At 39.6% G+C, this 20,616-nt stretch overlaps 1 protein-coding gene and 1 pseudogene across 2 annotated transcripts in view; both read right to left on the bottom strand.

The window, feature by feature from the left end:
- ELP3 (elongator acetyltransferase complex subunit 3) overlaps positions 1-20,616 on the bottom strand; it is an 83,136-nt gene that overhangs the window by 10,664 nt on the left and 51,856 nt on the right. For both annotated transcript variants that reach the window (XM_007517250.3, XM_060184887.1), the window contains exons 11-14: positions 20,453-20,543; positions 16,830-16,895; positions 15,001-15,228; positions 9,673-9,754 (exon numbers count right to left, since the gene is read on the bottom strand). In XM_007517250.3, the coding sequence (XP_007517312.1) occupies positions 9,673-9,754; positions 15,001-15,228; positions 16,830-16,895; positions 20,453-20,543 (467 nt within the window). The remainder of the gene's footprint in view (positions 1-9,672; positions 9,755-15,000; positions 15,229-16,829; positions 16,896-20,452; positions 20,544-20,616) is intronic.
- LOC132537113 (U2 spliceosomal RNA) lies at positions 1,655-1,778 on the bottom strand (annotated as a pseudogene).

Genomic DNA, 20,616 nt, shown 5'->3' with positions numbered 1-20,616 from the left:
TTATGAAGAAATAAATAAATCCCCTTCATATGAAAACCAGACAGTAAAACTTAAGGTTTCAGGATTCCAAGTGGTCAAAATATGAAATTACTGTCATTTAATAGAGGTAGAAAAACCAAAGTTTGACAGGATCGATGTTTATTGAGATTACAAGGACCCTGGAAATTGAAGTTACCTCCCGGGATTCCTCAAGTGAATAATAATGAAGTCTGGTTTAGTAATTTAAATATTTTCATATGTGAGGCTGGAAAATGAGAACCTGGAAGCATTCCTATTCTTTGACACCTTTGCTGGGACATAAAACTGCCCTTTACTGCCATTAGTGTGTTATTTGGTTGATCTAAGAAACTATGGAACAATCTGATTTTTCTAATTAGATATAAAAAGTTGAAATAATTATTAAGAATCGTTTAAGTTTGAAAAAAGTGTGAAAAAAGGAAAATATTTAAATTACTTTTAGGCTGAACTAATTAACTATTGAGTGCTTACTATAGGACCAGCAGCACTATTGATACAAGGTAAATGTATAAGTTTCATTTACAATTGAAATGAAACTATTACATTTCATTGATCTTCCAGCAGGATGGCAATATTTCACTCTTTAAGAAAATACACTTTGGAAGTTGGGTAAATGTTCTCATTCTGAACTTCCTTTTTCTTTTGCCTCCAGGGTTATCACTGGTACTTGGTGCCAGCACTATGAATCCACTGCTCCTGGAGGCCATTTTTCATTTTGTTGTTGTCATTCTGAACTTTCAAAGATAAACAAACTAACTCAGTCACCCCAAATCTTTGAGAAAAGAATTTTTTTCCTGTTCTGTTTTAAAAGTCCACATACAATCTTAGCAATCATTGTTTTTGCTGTTCATTTGTATGACTTTGCTATATATTTCAACTATGAACTTCATGTGTAAATGGTTTTCATAGGTGGGTGGGTTTAATTGTTTTGGTCTTTGCCAAAACTTCACATAGGCAGCAATTTTTCCCCCTTTTCTTTTCCTGATAAAGAAATTGAAAGGAAAAAGGGAGACTCCTACAGCACTGCTCATGAAGCTCCCTCATCCCCACCCCCATGCAGGTTGGGACCAGGCAGGGACTTGAACCTGGGTGTTTGTGGATGGTAACTTGTGCATCCTAGCTGTTGCAATACTGCCCCAGCCCTCCCTTTAATGTTCTTTTAGAACTGCCCTAGTGGTAACGATTCCCCTTAGCTTTGGTTTGTCTGAAAATATCTTGATTTCTCCTTTATCTGTGAAGGATGTTCTTTCTGCCAGAAATAGAGTTCTAATCTGGTTGGGGGCCAGGTTAGTGGTCCATGGCAGAGAGCACAGACTACAATGCTCAAGAACTCAGGTTCAAGCTCCCAGTCCCCATCTAGAATGGAAGAAGCTTCACAAGCAGTACTGCAGTGTGTTGTCTCTACTTCCCCTCTCAACTTCTGTGTCTAGCCAAAATCTACAAATTATTAATAAAAGTTTCATTAAATTAAATTATTTAAAAAAACAGAAGTTGGCTATTATAAACCATTAATACAGCATATTAGTCCACCACCTAGAAAGGTACATACAGAATATGTTAGGGGATGTTGAAGATACAACTTGTTACTCAGAAGCCTAAAACTTCCTCTATTCATTTTGAAAAAACTATTGATATGACAGGGTAATAAAGCAAAATGAACATAGAATATTAAGTAGGTAGGTGATTTATAATGTTGGTGGGTTACCCTGTAACTCAGATTTTTACTACACTTGATCTTAGCCAAAAGGCCGAGAAGCGATAGTAACTCAGATTTTTAAAAAAATCTTTATTAGATAGAGTCAGCCAGAAATGGAGAGGGAAGGGTGTGACAGATGGGGAGAGAGACAGAGAGACACCTGCAGCCCTGCTTCACCACTTGTGAAGTTTTCCCCCTGCAGGTGGGGACCAAGGGCTCGAACCTGGGACCTTGTGCACTGTAGCATGTGCACTCAACCAAGTGTGCCACCACCTGGCCCGATAACTCAGATTTTGTTGACAGTGAGTCTGATGAGTACTCACAATCATCTAAGTCAAAAGTGGAGTGACTCTCTTCCCCGCAGTGTAGAACATGTACTTATCCTCGGTCATTTTAATTTATTTGCCCATCTGCAGATGGTGAAAAGACTATCATCTACAAACTAGAGAAATTCTATTCATAGTATTTTTGATGCTTGTGCAATTCCACTATCCTGGGCCAACTTTCCCTTTTACTTCAGGTAGAGAGAGAGAAGACATCAATCACAGTACTGCTCCATCATTTGTGGACCTCCCTATGGGCTCTTACCCAGGACCTAGTAAGTATGGTGTACACCCTACCTAGTAAGAGCTATCTCCTTCTGTATAGTCTTAAAAAAAAAAAATTGGTCAAGAAAGAAAATAGAGTAGGTAATTTCAGAAATCAGTTCCTCTACTAAAACCACCAGCTACTGTGGGATGTAAGAACCTGATAAAGTAATCCTGAGAGGCTGCTGAAACTTTGATGAGAGCACAGTGGATCTGAACCACCTAGCATCCTCACTCCTGCAGTGGCTGGCTGGACCAAGGCAGTAAGGACTTGTGCTCTAGAACTTGGAGGCTATGCCTTTTGTTTGAAGTGGAGGTTGCTGGATGGACTGGTGCAGACTTATGCCCCTCCACTCCAGTTATGTTGGCTTCTGTAGTGGGTCTATTAGAAGAGCGAGAGACAAACTTTCCTTTTTTACATGTAGACATTTAAGGTCACAGGCTACTTAGTGGTAATGGAGAAGAAGTCTCAGTGATCAAAAGCAACAATATGCACTTCTGCATAAAAACTGCCATTAAAAAATACAAAAATATGGCTCATTCACAGGAAAAGAAGAATTTGACAGAAACTATGCCTGGAGTATTTATTCTAAGATAAACACAAAGATTCATAATAAGATATATTATAGACAATTATTGAAAGGCAAGATAAGAGAAGATCTTGAAAGTAGCAAAAGGTAAGTGGGGCTTGCTACACACATGGAGTCCTTTGTAAGATTAATAGTCCATATCAGAAACGATAAAGGTCAGAAGGCAGTGGGATGATGTGTGAAATGTGGATAGAAAAAAACTCTGCCTGTCAAAAGACTTCTATTTCTGGCAGAAAGAACATCCTTCACAGATAAAGGAGAAATCAAGATATTTTCAGACAAATCAAAGCTAAGGGGACTCATTACCACTAGAGCAGTTCTAAAAGAACATTAAAGGGAGGGGCTGGGGTAGTGTTGTAACAGCTAGGATGCACAAGTTACCATCCACAAACACCCAGGTTCAAGTCCCTGCCTGGTCCCAACCTGCATGGGGGTGGGGATGAGGGAGCTTCATGAGCAGTGCTGTAGGAGTCTCCCTTTTTTCCTTTCAATTTCTTTATCAGGAAAAGAAAAGGGGGAAAAATTGCTGCCTATGTGAAGTTTTGGCAAAGACCAAAACAAATAAACCCACCCACCTATGAAAACCATTTACACATGAAGTTCATAGTTGAAATATATAGCAAAGTCGTACAAACGAACAGCAAAAACAAACAAACAGACAGACAAAAACCCTAATTAATTTGCTTTCTTTTACTTAGGATTCTCAACAGGAACATCAGTGTTAAGTCATGTGGAGATAAAGATCTGGGGGTTGCTGGACAGGTACAGTGAATACCAGCAATTGCACTATAGTGAACAAACTGGACGACTGACTGCCTAGGGGGTTACAGAAGTAAACATGACCCCAGGGTCACAATCTAAAACCCTAAACCCACTACTTAATGTCTTGGAAATGAAAACCGTGGCTGAGTAAAGAAAAAGTCTTCTGGAACTTAGGAGATGGTTCAGCTGGTAGAGTACATATTTCACCATGCACAATGATCTGGGTTTGTGTTCTCAACCATGATATTGAATTACTACATAAGAGGGAAGCTTCACAAGTGGTGGGATGGTACTGGAGCATTTCTTTCTCTCACCCTCTGTCTGGGGGGGGGGGGGGGAGAATAAGTCTGTATGTGTGTGCTTAGATTCAGAAATGCCTAAACACAAAGGTGATATAAGATCCTCACTTTGTTTGCTTCTAAGAAAGACAGCACCAATATTTTCTAGCATGACTTAGTTATCTACTCATCCAAAAAGGAAGAACCTGTCTTTAGTGGTCTAAAATAGACATGCCTTATCAAACTAAACTGATTATAGTGATTTCAAATACTTGAAAGAACAGTACTAGTCACACATGAAAAGTTACAATGATATGGGGTTTCACACTATCACAAACTATAAACACATTTCCTGAATGAAAGCAGATGAATGGCAAGTAGTGTAGGATAGACCTCTTTTTGGAGAAGGATTTTAAGATTTTGAAAACCAATGTTAAGGCAACAGTAAAATAATAATAGTTAATAATAATAAAGACAAAAGGTCCCTAGATCTCCCAGAAATAATAGAAATCATATATGCTATACACCTGCATTTCCTCCCAAGCAGAAGACATAGAACCACCCGCCCCAATGTCCACAGACTAAGAAGAACAAGAAGGGAGGAGAAAATCTACAGACATAAATAAGTGAATATTGTCAAGCCCTCCCTTTTAGTGTGTCCAAGGTGCATTCCCTCAAATGCCAGTAAGTCACTAACACCTACTATCACTAATGTCTGCCTAGAAAACTTCACCGAAAATCCAGTTGCCAATGAGATTTGAACAGGAGAAACGCATCAACAGCCTTTTCAGGAATACCTGAGAAAATTTCTACTAGGTGATATGGCATGGTGCAGGGTGCGTTAAATGTACTTGATAAGCAATGTGCTATACATGCACACCTGGCTTCACAAAAGCCACAGACCAAGTCAGGGAACAGAGATCTAAGGGGAGTGAGTGCCACAACAACACCTCCATAGTCCAGTTGCAATAGACACCAGTTAGCAAACATTTAGCTGATTTGTTATCTGACAAAAATCGCATCCTATGCCCCCAATGCTAGTCTGATGAATAAGGATGTTGAATTTAATAATGTTTTTATAGGAAAGTAATACCTGGTTGTATCATTTCCTTTAATAAGGAAGATAATAACTTAGCACAGTAACAACAAAATCTTACTAGAACAAGCACAACACTGATCACTGTTAGAATGGGAGAAACGGAAGTGTCCAGTTGTGGGGTGCTTCTACCTGGCAATCGGTGCTATCTAGCTCACATCTGTGTACTTAGCAACATTGTGTAAAAAAACATATATATATATATATATATATATATATATATTAAAAGAAAAGCAGAGAAAAAGAGAGAGAAGGGAGGGGAAGAGGACCATACAGAATTCAGGCACCGTGTATTTAATCAGGAGCTAATTTATTAAAAAGGTAAATCATGCAAAGGGATGAAACAAACTATAAAACAAGAATCTTTCCTCTTTTCTGAGAAGTCCTATTAGAGGACTATATTCAGTCTATATTAAGACATGCAGCACAAACTGGTTGGCATTTGGCAGGCTTCCTGTGTCCATTAGCAAACAGATGAGCCCAAATGGGAGAAAGCTTTTCTTGATATTTTGTAAGGATTATGAGCCCATTATCAGACAGATCTAGCAGCAAATGTATCCTTTTTACCTATATTAGAATGCAGAGAATAAAGCAACCTGAAACCCAAGGAGAGCTAAGGTTTCTGGGGCCCCTTTTGTAGTTTATTTATAAAAATGACTTTTTTTCTGCTTAAGTGGATTTTATTAACCAGTGGTCCTGGGGTACCAGACAAAGGGCTACTTTCAAAAGGAAGTCATACTGGATTATGTAAATACCTGCATGTTGGATTTTGTCACTAGTAGGGGCCATGTGACTTCAGAATCATACAACTCTGAGCATCCTGATTTAGAATGATCTCATCTCTACAGTGACTCAATTACTCAATATAAAACTCCTCACACACTCCCTGCTGCCCCATAATTTTTAAAGTAGGTTTAACGAAAACTGCTATCAGTGTCTGACTTTAGCGATTTCTGTCATCAACCATTCAGACATTTCCCTCATTTCTCACCCTCATTGTGTGATCTGTCAGCCTTGTATAATTCTTGGCCAATGGCCATATTAATTTTCTACTTGAAAGAACAGGAACAAAATACTGCTTCTGATGAAGGCTGCTGTGGGAGCCTGGGGAATAGCTGTTCATCTTGATGCATAGCAATGAGCTTGGCAAACAGAAACAGAAACATGGTTGGATCTGATACCTAGCCAAAATTGCCAACAGGAAAAAAAAAAAAGTCATTCTGTTTAATGTGGCTAGTGTAATTTTAAATAGCAGCTATCGACAGTTATATCTGTCCTTAAAACAAATGGTATGGGCAGTGTGACACAGAGACCTCCAGTTTCCATGGTGATTATTAGTGATGGCATTTCATATGTTGTGGGTAGATTCTATGGTATAATCTTTTGCACTTTACACCAGAGAGGGAGGACAAAAACCCATTTTGTCTTAATACATTTAAAGGAAAGAATGCTAATTATCTAAGTAGGTAAACATCTTGGCTTCCAAATAAATATAATTTGTTAATCTTAAGTAGATTTGTGTTTGTAGAAGCTACATGATTAAGTTGGTGAAAGATGCTAAAGTACTTGGACTCAATGGGGACTAATTAATTGCTTAGCTACTTACTAGCAATGAACTGTTATTTCCTGCCTACACGTTATTTTATAAGCAAGTTGACTGAACACCCCTGATTTTCCCATTTTTACACATAGAAAGGGAATATTTTCTTACTCTGAAGCAATTAATCCTGAGTTGAGAAGTAGTCTAAAAATGCATCTTCCTGTACACTTACAGTCAGTCAGTGGGATGAAGACTGAATGAATCTCGAGACCAATATGGCCATCCTTCATGGCAAACCAGCATGCCATTCTCCCTTTCTCTGCTGTTTCTACCCTGCTTCCCTGCATGAAAACGATATTCAAAATAGCCTGACTTTTTGTCTTAGTGCTCACACCCAGGGGCTCATACATACATTTAAAAAAGATATTTATTTATTTATTTTCCCTTTTTGTTGCCCTTGTTGTTTTATTGTTGTAGTTATTATTATTGTTGTTATCGACGTTGTCGCTGTTGGATAGGACAGAGAGAAATGGAGAGAGGAGGGGGAGACAGAGAGGGGAAGAGAAAGATAGACACCTGCAGACCTGCTTCACCGCTTGTGAAGCGACCCCCCCCCCCCCCCCCCCCGCTGGTGGAGAGCCGGGGGTCTGAACTGGGATCCTTATGCAAGTCCCTGTGCTTTGCGCCACCTGCACTTAACCCACTGTGGTACCGCCTGACTCCCCGTACATACATTTTTATCACTGAACTACATCCCTGGTCTGATGTTAATGAAGTTTACTAAGACAACTCTATGGGCTTCAAAAATTATATAATGAACTTTAAAATCTCTAAAAAAAAAAGTGCTTCATTTGAATATGACAACTTTTTAATTTTCTCATATGAAGATATTTTCCTAAATAGGATAAAATCCTTTATATAAGACATACAGTATATAGCTTTTATAAACGAGATATATTGAGGTAATACAAAAATTCCAACTTTTAATAAGGAATAGAATGGATGATGGAGTTTTGCTGATTAGAGATTCAAATCAAATTTACTGTGTAGTTAATACCACTGGCTAGAAGCAGAATCAAAGATCACATATCCAACTAACAGAAAATCTACTGGCAGGAGGAAAGGAAGTCATAATGAATTAGGATGTAATAAAAAAAAATTCTACAAAATTTTGTTATTCTTCCATCCACAGACCCAGACTGATAAGTAATCTGTCTCCCCCTTACTTGAGGTACTAATTATGTAGCACAGAATATACTGACCATATACTGCCTATGATTTATCCAACCAGCTAGAGACCAGGACAAGGCCAGGAAAAATGTAGGACATGTAGATTGCTAAGTACCACAAATCATGAGCAGGATACCTATTGCTATCAAATACAAAAAGGCTGGGATCAATTGCTAATGATCCAAAAGGGTCTCCTAATTATGGTTTTGGAAAATAACCTATTTTAAATGTAGTCAGCAAAACACACTGGTTATGTTTGGCATTAAAATAATTAGTAAAGGGCAGAATTATAGACTGTTAGAACTGCAAAAGGTAACTAAATCTGAGCACCTTTAGTAAGAAAACAAAAGTCCATGGTCCAAGGAAAATTATCTAAGAGATAATTTAAGAAGAGCTGGTATCTAGAACTTATACCTACCTTGCTGAAAACCAAAGCCAGAATAAAATGAGTGAGCCTAGGTCATTACACTTCATAATTATAATCATTATGACCTGTGTAGGGTATTGATTTACAGGACTGGCAATAGTCTACTTTTTTTTAAACCTCATTTTAACTTTCATAGTCTGCCTTTATGAAAGCAGTAGTCTAATGGGAAAACAAACACTGGAGGAAAAATAACCTCAATTATCATAATGGTGGTTTTCACCATGTTTGCTTTACAATGGGACCTGTAATTTTTGTAAAGACATACTATTAAAGAGTACGAGGCAACCGACCAGTCAACACCCATGTTCAGCGGGGAAGCAATTACAGAAGCCAGACCTTCTACCTTCTGCAACCCTCAACGACCCTGGGTCCATGCTCCCAGAGGGATAGAGAATGGGAAAGCTACCATGGGAGGGGGTGGGTTATGGGGATTGGGTGTTGGGAATTGTGTGGAGTTGTACCCCTCCTACCTTATGCTTTTGTTCACTAATCCTTTCTTAAATAAAAAATTAAAAAAAAAAAAAAAAGAGTACGAGGCAAAGGTGTACAGCGGGTCCTCAAATAATGTGAGCAAAAATGCAGAGTTCAATGCATTTTCTAACAATGCTGATGAGAAAAAAACAATTCCTAGTCAATAGTGAGTGGAATGATATTTGAGTACCTGCTTTTGTCATGTGATTTCTAGTTTTCAAACAAGCTTCCAGGAACCTACTGGCAATATTATGTAGAGACTTGATGTATAAAGGTTATTCCTTGTTCCACTCACAGCAGAATTTCATGCCCACTTGCACCATTATCTGATGACCTAGTTGGGTAAGGTGGTACTTCCACACAGGGGAAAGCTGCTTTGCAGGAGCAAAGTCATCAAAATGGAGTATGCATCCTGATTTAAAGCATCCTATACCAGCAAATGAAGTCCCAATTCTTTTTTTCTTCCTGAAAACCACTATCAACCAGCACATTGGTACACATTTTCCTGGGAGTCATATCAACTTTCATTTCCCTGGAGAGAACAACCAGACACAAAAGAGGTGATGCCTGCAGACATAGATGACAGGCCTGCCACTCAGAGAAAGCTTCATTCCACCTGAATGATTACAGGAAATTCTTTTTATGTTTTAAAGACAAGTCATGTGCTCATTCAGCTCTCCTTAATTCTGAACAGGATAACCTGAGGTAGTTTTCAAGTAGTGATGAATTAAAAATATGAAGCAATTACAGAAGCCAGACCTTCCACCTTCTGCATCCCACAATGACCTTGGGTCCATACTCCCAGAGGGATAAAGAATAGGAAAGCTATCAGGGGAGGGGATGGGATAGGGAGTTCTGGTGGTGGGAATTGTGTGGAGTGGTACCCCTCTTATACTATGGTTCAGTCAATGTTTCCTTTTTATGAATAAAAATTTTAAAAAAAGAATGAATCATGAACCCTGCCCTCTCCCACTTACCTGATATAACAGCTATTTTACCAGATCCATGTTCTTCTACTGCTATTCTTTCTGCTTCTTCCATCAGCAGCATGCCAAAGCCCTACAAAGAGAAGCAAAGGGGTTAAGGACTTAAGAAGGGAAGGAAATCACAAGAGGTCCATGAAACAAGGCAGCTGTGAAAGTAAAAATGATTGAAAATCATTTATGGGAGTAAGGAAATAAAAACCATCCCATTTTACCATCAGCAAGTTGTAACAGACCAATTAAAACAAAAAAGCAAATGAACCCATCCCCAAATGGGCAGAGGTTAGGAACAGAATATTCACTACAGAAGAGATCCAAAAGGCCAACAAACATATGACAGCAACAATGAATGCTGGAGAGGCTGTGGGGGCAAAGGAGCCCTCCTGCACTGCTAGAGGGAATGTAAATTGGTCCAACCCTTGTGGAGAGCAGTCTGGAGAACCCTCACAAGGCTAGAAATGGACTTTCCATTAGACTCAGTAATTCCTCTCCTAGGGATATACCCCAAGGAATCCATAACACCCAACCAAAAAAGATATGTGTACACCTATGTTCATAGCAGCACAATTCGTAATAGCTAAACCCCGGAAGCAACCCAGATGCCCAACAACAGATGGATGGCTGAGAAAGCTGTGGTATATATACACAATGGAGTACTATGCAGCTATTAAGATTAATTAATCTACCTTCTCTGACTCATCCTGGGTGGAACTAGAAGGAATTATGTTAAGTAAGATATCAGAAAAAGATGAGTCTGGGATGATCCCACTCATAAACAGAAGTTGAGAAAGACGAACAGAAAGGGAAACTCAAAGCAGAATCTTTGGAGTTTGAATTTGGAGTATGGCACCAAAGTAAAAATCTCTGGGGGGGGAGGGAGTGAGGGTAGATGTTTAGCTTCACTGTGGGGAGGACAGGGGAGGGACACAGACCTTTGGTGGTGGGGATGGTGTTACTATACGCTCCTATTAACTTAGTCTCACAAATCACTATTTATTTAATTAATATGAGAGGGGGAAAATGTCTCAAAGTTTTCTGTGCACAGACCATACCTTTGAGTATATATTCCTTCAATCTAAGCACTTAAGACTTCAAATTGGTGATCAGATTGAATTTTAACATTGGGCTCAAATTGTTAATACCAAGAAGAACAGAAGCAACTGGTGGCATTACTTTATAAGACACAGCTATATGTAAATAGCCCCTGGTGGGGCAGGGCTCTGGGGAAGCGGGGCTCCAGGACACAATGGGATTTTCAAAGTTAAACCAATTGCCAAATTTGGTTATAGCAATTACTATCTATTGCCTTCTTAAAACCTAAGACAGCAGGAAACTTCCCCCATTCTCCACAAACCCATATTTCTCCCAGTCCTGGAACCTCTGGGATGGGCCCACTTTTCTACATCCTTCCCTCAAATTCACACCAATTGAAACTGCACATCTGCTGATCCCAACCTAATCAATGTAATCAGTACCACCTCAGCATGTTTCACTTCGGACAGTGTCCAGAGACGTTAGGCCTGGAATATCAACCCTCTAGATTCATTACTCTGGTGAGACCTTTCCTAACTCATAGGACTCCTTAATTCCATTTCGCATACAAGGCCTCAAAACCTAGATATAGACCAGGGCCCATGAGATAAGGCATATGCACACGCATATACTTAAGTTAGGGGAAAATGTATACCTTAAAGGAAAAGTGCACAATAGTTCGCAGTTAATCAATACATGGAGCAAGCAAGTAGAAAGACCTATAAAGACACCACAGAGTACCTAATCAAATAGTTTCTACTTAGACCTAGATACCCTCCTCACCTACTTCCTATTACACTTTCCTCAATCACTCCAAAGCTAACCTTGTCAGACAAAGTGAGGACTACATAATGGATAAGGGCAAGAGACTAGCTCTTTGGTCACTACCAGGCCACCCCATTACCTGGGGCCCTAGACAGGGAGTCCTGGGATTCCCACAGAGACATGATGGGCCTAGACCTCTAACAGACCCCTCTCCACTGTCACTGGTCATCTCCATCAGGAACAACATAATGGACCCCTTTGTGGGGCCCTAGAGGACCTTGCCCTCAATGTGGATCAACAATGGTAGGGACTGTTAAATTCTCTGAAGGGAGGGTGGGGAACATACTCTGCTACTTGAGGAAGATAGGTCCAGAAATTAGTGCAGCCTGGAATGTTCCTAGCCGTGACCACAGAATGTGAGCTCAGACTTACAGGAATTCAGAGGTTACATAGGCTCCTGTGCTGAATATGGGCCCCAGATCAAATGATGGGGTTTATAGTAAACAATATTTATATACTTTTATCATATTTGGGAGCTGCTCTCTTCTCTGATCCAGCTTTCTAGTCCTTTTTCCAACTATGGCACCATCTCCCCAGACAATAACCTGGGTCCATCTGCATGTTAGCTGTTAGACTCAGGCAAAAACTAGTCAAGTCATGGGCCCCTTTGAATATACCTAAAATAGTCTTACTATCTTTTTCCAAAATGGAGACTCCAACTCTTCATCTGCAATATTCTAGCCTTTAGGTTCATAATTAGTCAACAATTTGTTCTGCTTTATATCTTAACTTTTTTTTTTCCCAGCCACTAGGTTCTAGATGCTACCATGCCAACCGGACTTCCCTGGGCAGATGATCCCACCAATATGTCCTGAAGCCCTGCCTCCCCAGAGCCCTGCCCCACTAGGGAAAGAGAGAGGCAGGCTGGGAGTATGGACTGACCTGCCAATACCCATGTTCTGTCCGGAAATTGTGAGGAGCCTCACAAAGCATCAAGCCAGCTCACCCTGTTCCACCCTGCATTCCTGATACTACGGCCTATCTACATAATCACTGTTTTGCCTGAAAGATCCCCACCCATTCCATTCCTTTGATCTATCTTTCAAGACCCTCCCTGCCTCCAGGTATCATTAATCCCACCAGTTAAAACCCTCACAACAATTGCTAAGTTTCTACCTTCCCAGCACCCTTCTGCCTTTCTCCACCCCTTTCCTAGCCATTTCCGTTTCTGACTTGTCACTTCCAGGCCTGGCCTTTAAAAGCGTTGCTCTCTGATCAATAAAGACAATGCATTGCCACTCTGCCACAAGTTCGAGTCATCTCTCCCGAGTCGCTGAGTGAGTAGCAGCCCAGGCTGGCTCTGGTCAAGTTCTCTCTAACCCAGAGAGTACACGCCCGAGAAGAGGCACTCCCACGCTAGCCTGGCAATGTTCAGTGGGGAAGCAATTACAGAAGCCAGACCTTCCACCTTCTGCACCCCATAATGATACTGGGTCTATAACTACCAGAGGGATAAAAAACAGGAAAGCTTTTTTTGGGGGGAGGGGATGAGATACAGAATTCTGGGGGTGGAAACTAGGTGGAATTGTACCCCTCTTATCCTATGGTCTTGTCTGTATTTCCATTTTATAAATAAAAATTTTTTAAAAAGTGAAAAGAAAAAAAGAAGGGGTTGATAAACTCTGCAACAAAGACCATCAAAAGGCATTTTGTGTATGATGTGGTTTAGGCATGGCACAGGGCTAACCTCTTCTCAACTTCTCTTCTTAAAACATGTTCTAAGTAATTTCCAGATAATGGAAGTATGGATAATTGAACACTTTTTGTTGTAAGTCACCCCCCCCCCCTCCAATTTCTAAAAGACTTTTTCTTTCCCCCTAAGAGTTGAGGACTGGGTGGTGGCACAACTGGTTGAGTGCACATGTTATAGTGCACAAGAACACAGGTTCAATTTCCAACTCCCCACCTGAGGGGGGTATGTGTCACAAAAGGTGAAGCAGGGCTGCAGGTGTCTCTCTCTCTCTCTCCCCCTCCCAATGTGCCCCATCCCTCTTAATTTCTGTCTCTATCCAATACATATATAAATAAGTAAATACTTTTTTATTTTTATTTGTTGGATAGAGACAGCCAGAAATCAAGAGGGAGGGGAGTGATAGAGAGGGAGAGAGACACGTGCAGCCCTGCTTTACCACTAGTAAAGCTTTCCCCCTGCAGGTGGGGACCAGGGGCTTGAACCTGGGTCCTTGCACATTGTAATACATGCATGCAACCAGGTGTACCACCACCGGACCCCCATAAATAATTTTTAAAGTATAAAATTTTTAGGGCCTGCACAAGGATCTATGGGGGAAAGCTTCATAAGCAGTGAAGCAGTGTTGCAGGTATCTCTCTGTCTCTTCTTTCCCTACTTCTCAAGTTCTCTCCGTAAAATAAATAAAGTTAAAAAAAAAAAAAAGCTAAGAAAAGAAAGAAAAAGAAAAGACTTAAGGCCAGGTATTATCACCCATTTTACCCCATAACTACCAATGGTGATTTTTACAACAACAACAAAAAAAAAGTGTGTTAACTAGGGTTTTGGGGGGCAGAGTAAGATTGTAATAACATTCCACTATATATGTATATAAAGGATGATAGTTGTATATTATTATAGCATTTCATAAGCTATATTTTAAGAGTGCTTTTGCATTATCATCTTTTCTGATTCCACAATAGCTGAATCATACAAAACTGCCAGCAATAGACTATTTCTGACTTTAAAAAGACAGCAACTTCATGATTTATTCTAATAATGTCCACTTGATTCTCAATTTGTCTCTACTTCCTCCCCACCCCACCCCTGCCCTCTTATCCAGAATATTTACAGAGAAAGAAAAATCTCTGTAAAATACTGGTTTGTCTAATGTTATAAGTCATTTTCTTCCTCTGGCCTCTAACCCCCCAATTCTCCTCTTTTCCTCCTTTGGATGCTTTCTTAAATCGTATGCTCAAGTCAGAACCTCACGCCTTCCAGTGTCTACCCCACTAGGGAAAGACAGGAACAGTCTGGGGATATGGATCAACCTGCCAACAGACATTCCTAAGGGAGAAGCAATTACAAAAGCCTGGAATTCATCTTCTGAACCCCCAAAAGAATTTTGGTCCATACTCTGAGAGGGGGAGAAATGGTAGGGGGAAGATGAACAGAGGGCTCTGAACTCTAACTCCATCAGGACCCAGAGAGAGAGGAGGAAAAAGAGAGGGACACTTGGATATAGTAATAAGTGTCACTGTGACTTAGAAAGGAAGAGGAGACTATGGGGGGGGGGGGAAATAAGGGCAAATAGATAGTTACAGAAATAATAGTCAACCTCTGTCTGTGACCTTGGGAGAACTACAGTGGCTTTCAACAGAGAGAACAGGGATACAGAACTCTGGTGGTGAGAATGGTGCGAAATTATACCTGTTATCTCATAATTTTGTAAATCAATATTAAGTCTCTAATAAAATTAAAAATCATATGCACAAGAGAAATGAAATACAGGATACCTGATGCTGAAATTTGGTAGGATCCCGACTGCTCACAGGGACAACACTGCCATACACATGAAGCTCTCGGACGATGGAAACACCTCCAACCAACTCGTAACGAAATGTTTCTTCAGAACACTTTCGTAATCGTAGGAGGCCGATCAAAATGTCTTGATCTGGGTCTTCATACGACAAGAATGTTTCCCAGCCACCATTTCCAACATAATCTCTCCTTACCAACTCAACCTGTTTCATAAAAACACAACAATTAAGACAAATTATACAGCAAAGTTTATCTTTACAATTACATGTATTTATTAAGGCTAATACCTACCTATACTGAGGTATAAAGAATGAGTAATCATGATTTTTTTTCCTTTCACTTGTATACTCTCAAATCACTGATTAGAGATCATGCCTTCTTCATAGATTATAGAAGGAAAGTAATTTTGCAATTCCATAAATACTTGAAATTCATTAACCTTGAGATTCTTACACAGATCTGATCAGTAACCGTAGCCAGTGTATTTAAATATTTGATCCTCTCTGAAGAATCTACCAAATTATGTTGCCCATGCAGCTTTCTGGGACACTGCTGAACCCAATGACTCAATGATTTCATTTTTTTTCCCCAGTTCTTTCCTTATTCACTAAAACCTGCTTTGGGGAGAAAATGGGCTGATGGACAGTTGGTTCTTGATGGGATTTAGGGAAAGTAATAATATTCCACAGCATCCTAAAATATGATGCCTAGTTGCAGGACAACAACATGAGGGAAAATTCAATCACGTAGCTTTTGTGGTAGCAATCTACACAGGCTTGTACTCTTAGCTCATTGTTCAAATCGCCCTTGTATTTTATCTAAATACCAACAGTATGTAACACTATGCATATCCAGAGAAACCAACCTCTGTAGGCTTAGTCATACTCAGATACATTTTGTAAATGAACAGATTGTATCACGGGTAAGCAATCAGACTAATGCTTATACTCCTTTTTTTCCCCCCTTAATGCTTATATTCCATTTCAACTTAATGTTTGTTAAATAACTGGATTACATAAGAATTTGGCAAAATGGTTAATTGTTCATGGATCTATTTTTCTCTCAAGAGGTCCCAAATGTGACAAGTAATACTAAAAAAGTAATCCTGAGAATAGAAATGTCAATGGAGACATAATTCCTCCTGACCTTTCTTAAATGGGATTCCCACAAGAACACTAAATTGCATGCACACACACACACACACACAAATTTCAGCATTTTACATTTTAATGCATTATAAATGTATAGGGAAGTATTTATTGCAAATAATAAATGCCTTTAGGCATTAAGTTTACATTTTGACAAAGTTCTATACTGATGAACAGATAACCAGAGCATACCCAGTTTTACCCAAAGAGATAACCAGCATACCCAAAGAGATAACCAGAGCATACCCAGTTTTACCTAAAGGAAGCCACCACTTACAAGTGGCTATATTTGAGTTACTTACAAAGAAATAAAAAGTCCATTTGTACAGAGGTTACTAGTTACATTTTATGTGCTCAGTAGCCAGTCACTATTGGCTGACACTGTACTGGGTGGTGCAGATTAGAGAATAGTTCGGTACAAGCAGGTCAAGAACGAAGTTCAGAATTGGTTTTCCTAGCCTGGCTCTTGTAAAACTTTGCAGTTCTCACATTTGGCTTTATTGGTTTAACAACTGTATCTGATACTCAATTTCTCTTTGTTCTTAGTTTTTCTCATGACTCCTATGACCTGGTCGATTGATAAGAAAAAGGGAGTTCTAGGCTTAAAATAGATTTAACAATAGAAGCGAATTTCTCTAAGAAATAAAGACACTAACCTGGTATGGTCGTACTTTGTGGTGAATTTCTTGGATTCCAACCTCTCTGGTTCTCACATCTCGACACTGCCAAAGTAAAATGAATAATTAAGTAAACATTGGAGAGGAAGGCAAATATAAAATACTACACTCAAAATTAAGTTTGGATCTACCTTGAAATGAAATAATTAAAAGAATGACAACCGCTGTGAGAATGTCATATATCAGAAAAGATAGTAACAACAAATGTAGAGAAATAAAGTAACCCTTTTGCACTGCTGGTGGGAATGTGAATTGTTCAACCTCTGCAGAAAACAGTCTGGAGAACTCTCAGGAGGTTTGAAATGGATCTACCCTATGACCCTGTAATTCCTCTCCTGGGGATATAGCCTCAGGAACCAAATATACCTATCAAAAAAGATCTCTGTATACTCATGCTGAAAGCAACACAACTTGTAGTAGCCAAAACCTGTAAGCAACCCAGGTGTCCAACAACAGATGAGTGGCTGAAAGCTGGGGTACATATACATAATAGACTACTACTCATCTTGATGGAGCTTGAAGGAATCACGTTACAAGAGATAAGCCCAAAAGCAAGGATGAATATGATATGAACACACTCATGGACAGGAGTTGACAAGAACAGAAGGGGAAACACATGTAGAATTTGGGTTGGGTTTGGTATACTGCACCAAAGCAAAGGATACTGGGGAGGGGGAGGGCAATTTGAGGTTCTGGTGCATGATGGTGGAAGAGGACCTAGCCTGTAGGTGAAAGTGTTTTTGCAGAAAACTGAGGACTTTTACCCATGTATCAACAACTGTATTTGCTTCAAATCATTAACCCCACCCCAATAAAGTAGTAATAAAAATATGAAGTCATCTTTAATAAATCTGATAGCCAAAGACAGAATGGAAATATATTAAGTCAGTAAAGTGTTATTTTTAAAGAAAGTTTAGGGTTTGAAGGAGATGAATATAAGATAATCAGTGTTAATGAATGTAAGTCATAAAATCTGAACATGGCTTTATCCAGGGAAAAATAACTACATATGTAGAATCCAAAACTGTGTATACAGAAGAGTAAGAGGGAACTTCCTCATTTTAAAAAAATCTTCACTGATTAAGGTAGTCAAGATGTTTAATATTGCTTATTGGTATCATTTTATAAACATCAAAAACACATCTACTATTGAAGACTACTGATTTCTGCAGAGAAGGACACTGTGGAAGAAAAGATGGGAGGGAGGGAAGGAAGCGGGGGAAGTCAGGCAAGGCAGGCAGGGAGAGCTATTGATTATCAATTTGAATCATAATCACATCTCTAGTTGATGTGGATGCAAAACCTACTCTTTGGGACCCAGTCATGATATGTAACTCTTATTTCCTTTCCACAGTCAGTATGCTAGCTGATACACAGCTTTATATTTATCATTATAAAACTTCTACGACAGTCAATGATATGTTTCCCCATAGAACAAATAACAAAAGTTTTCTTACAATTCTAACCTTTTCCACAAATGAGAAAGTATCATCTTAGGAAATCTGATGATGCCACACAAGCATAGTATATGTACCAATAACCACCATACACATATAGAATTTCAACAGAAAATAGGCTTTTTATTCATCCCTACAAAAGCAAGACTATTTACATGTCTCAGTAACTGACCCACATAAAAATGCTTTGCTGAGGTAGATTCCATAACTCAAAAAAGTTGTGGAGGCCAGGAGATGGCTCATCTGGTAAAGTGTACAGTTTACTATTCATAAAGAGCCAGGTTCGAGTCCCTGGCCACACCAGGGGAGCACCATGCAAAGGGGAAGTTTCATGAGTACTGGGGGGATGACATAATCTCTCTTCTCTGTCTCTTTCTCTCTCTTTAAAAAAAAAAAAAGTCTGCCAGGACATGTAGAATTTTGCAGATGTAGAACCCCATCAATAATCTTGGTAGCTGAAAAGAAAGTATAGAAAACAAGAATCATAAATCACATCTGAATGTTGTCATTTAACTTTGCAGCTCTATATAATATCCTGACTCTAACTGTACTAGTTAGTATGTTAGTATAAAAATAATTTACTTATTGGATAGAGAGAGCCAGAAATCAAGAGGGAAGGGGTAGGTAGAGAGGGAGAGAGAAGGAGAGACACCTGAAACTTGTTTTATCACTCGTAAAGCTGTCTCCCTGAAGGTGGGACTGGGGGCTTGAACCCAGGTCCTTGTGCTCTATAATGTGTGTGCTCAACCAGGTGCGCCCACCATCCAGCCCCTATATGTTCTTAATGAGAACTTATCTGCTTCTTTTTCCTTCTGGGGGGAAAAGGGGTATGATTTTTGTAAGGCAGAGATTCATGTGTTTATTTTCTGGTAAAGATCCTGACTATGAACTAGATCCTTCTCACCTTCAGTCTTTGGACTCAAGCTCAGTTTACTCTAAGGGAGGTCAGTTCAGGTTTATGAGGGGTATCTGGTTAAAGACCACATCTGGACAGTGGGGTTATCAGGATAATCTGTCAGTCACTTCAACAGTGGAATTTTCAGAGGAACAAGGACAGCTGGAGCCAGGGAAACAGAGCAGGTATAAAAACTCATGCAATTACTCTAAATCCATGTTCTAGAACTTAGAATTGTTAATATATATATATATATAGAGAGAGAGGTAGGATAAACCAAAGTGCTCACAAACCCTTTTCTGGACAATCTTCAGAAAAGTTTTCTCCACAATAATTTGACTAAATGAACAAAATGTCTTGGCATATCCACTCACACAATTTGCAGTCCTCACAACAGTTATTTCTCAAGTGTGGTCCACATATGCTGGGTGCAAAAGAACATTGCTGGCTTATCCTAGACACTGAGAATCAGTCACTGACTCTACCAAGTGGATTCCCAACAGTTGAGTTTCAAACTTGTGTCATTTCAGAATCATCTGTAGAGACTGACATATTGCAGACTGCAGGGATCTCTGTACTTCCAGGGTCAGAGGAGAAGGTGCTTAGTAAATATCTGTGTAATAAACAAGTGACTAAATGGACATGGGATGAGTAGTGAACTGAGGGAGGTTGGTGTATGTAGACAACAGCATTGCTTGACCATTATTTCATGCACTGATGCTTATTTCTTCAAATGCCATGTGCTTGTATTCTTCTATAAGCACTAGTCAAGTAAAACACCTGAGGCTGAAGAGATTTCATTGGGTACTGCACATGCCTCGCCAAGTGAACTGCCCATGTTCAAATCTGGGCACTATATGGAAGGTGCTAAGGCACTGGGGGAAACAATTCTGCTGCTGTGCTGTCTCCACAAAGCAAGCAAGCAAAACAACCACCACCACCACCACCACCACCACCACCACCAAACCCAAACACCTGGTATTTCCAAAGAAAACTTCATTTTTAAAAGGAATTGATCATAGCTGCATAGCGGGCAACCTGAGTAAGTGGAACAAACCACCACCGCTAAACCTTGGTTAGGAGAAAACAGAAAGCAGAATATATTTAGGACTGGAGGTAGTCCTTGCAACTTCTTGTGCAGCAAGAATGTCTTCAATGTATGGCAGCTTCCTGTTCAAGCCTGTGTGACAGCACAAAGATTTTTGTGTTTCACATTACTATGATATTAACACTTACAGTCAAGATCTTACCTGTATTCCAAGGTCTTTCATTCTTGCAAATGCCAACTCTCTCAAGTTTCCATGCTCAACTCCTGAGGTGACTAAGGGCATTGGAATATCTCTGCAGGAGAAAAATACCAGTTACTGCATAATAGAGCTCATTCTCTACAGTGAAAAGGAAATAATTTTTTTTT

This window comes from Erinaceus europaeus, chromosome 2, assembly GCF_950295315.1.
Source record: "Erinaceus europaeus chromosome 2, mEriEur2.1, whole genome shotgun sequence".
NCBI lineage: Eukaryota > Metazoa > Chordata > Mammalia > Eulipotyphla > Erinaceidae > Erinaceus > Erinaceus europaeus.
This window is presented reverse-complemented; position numbering and strand designations above follow the sequence as displayed.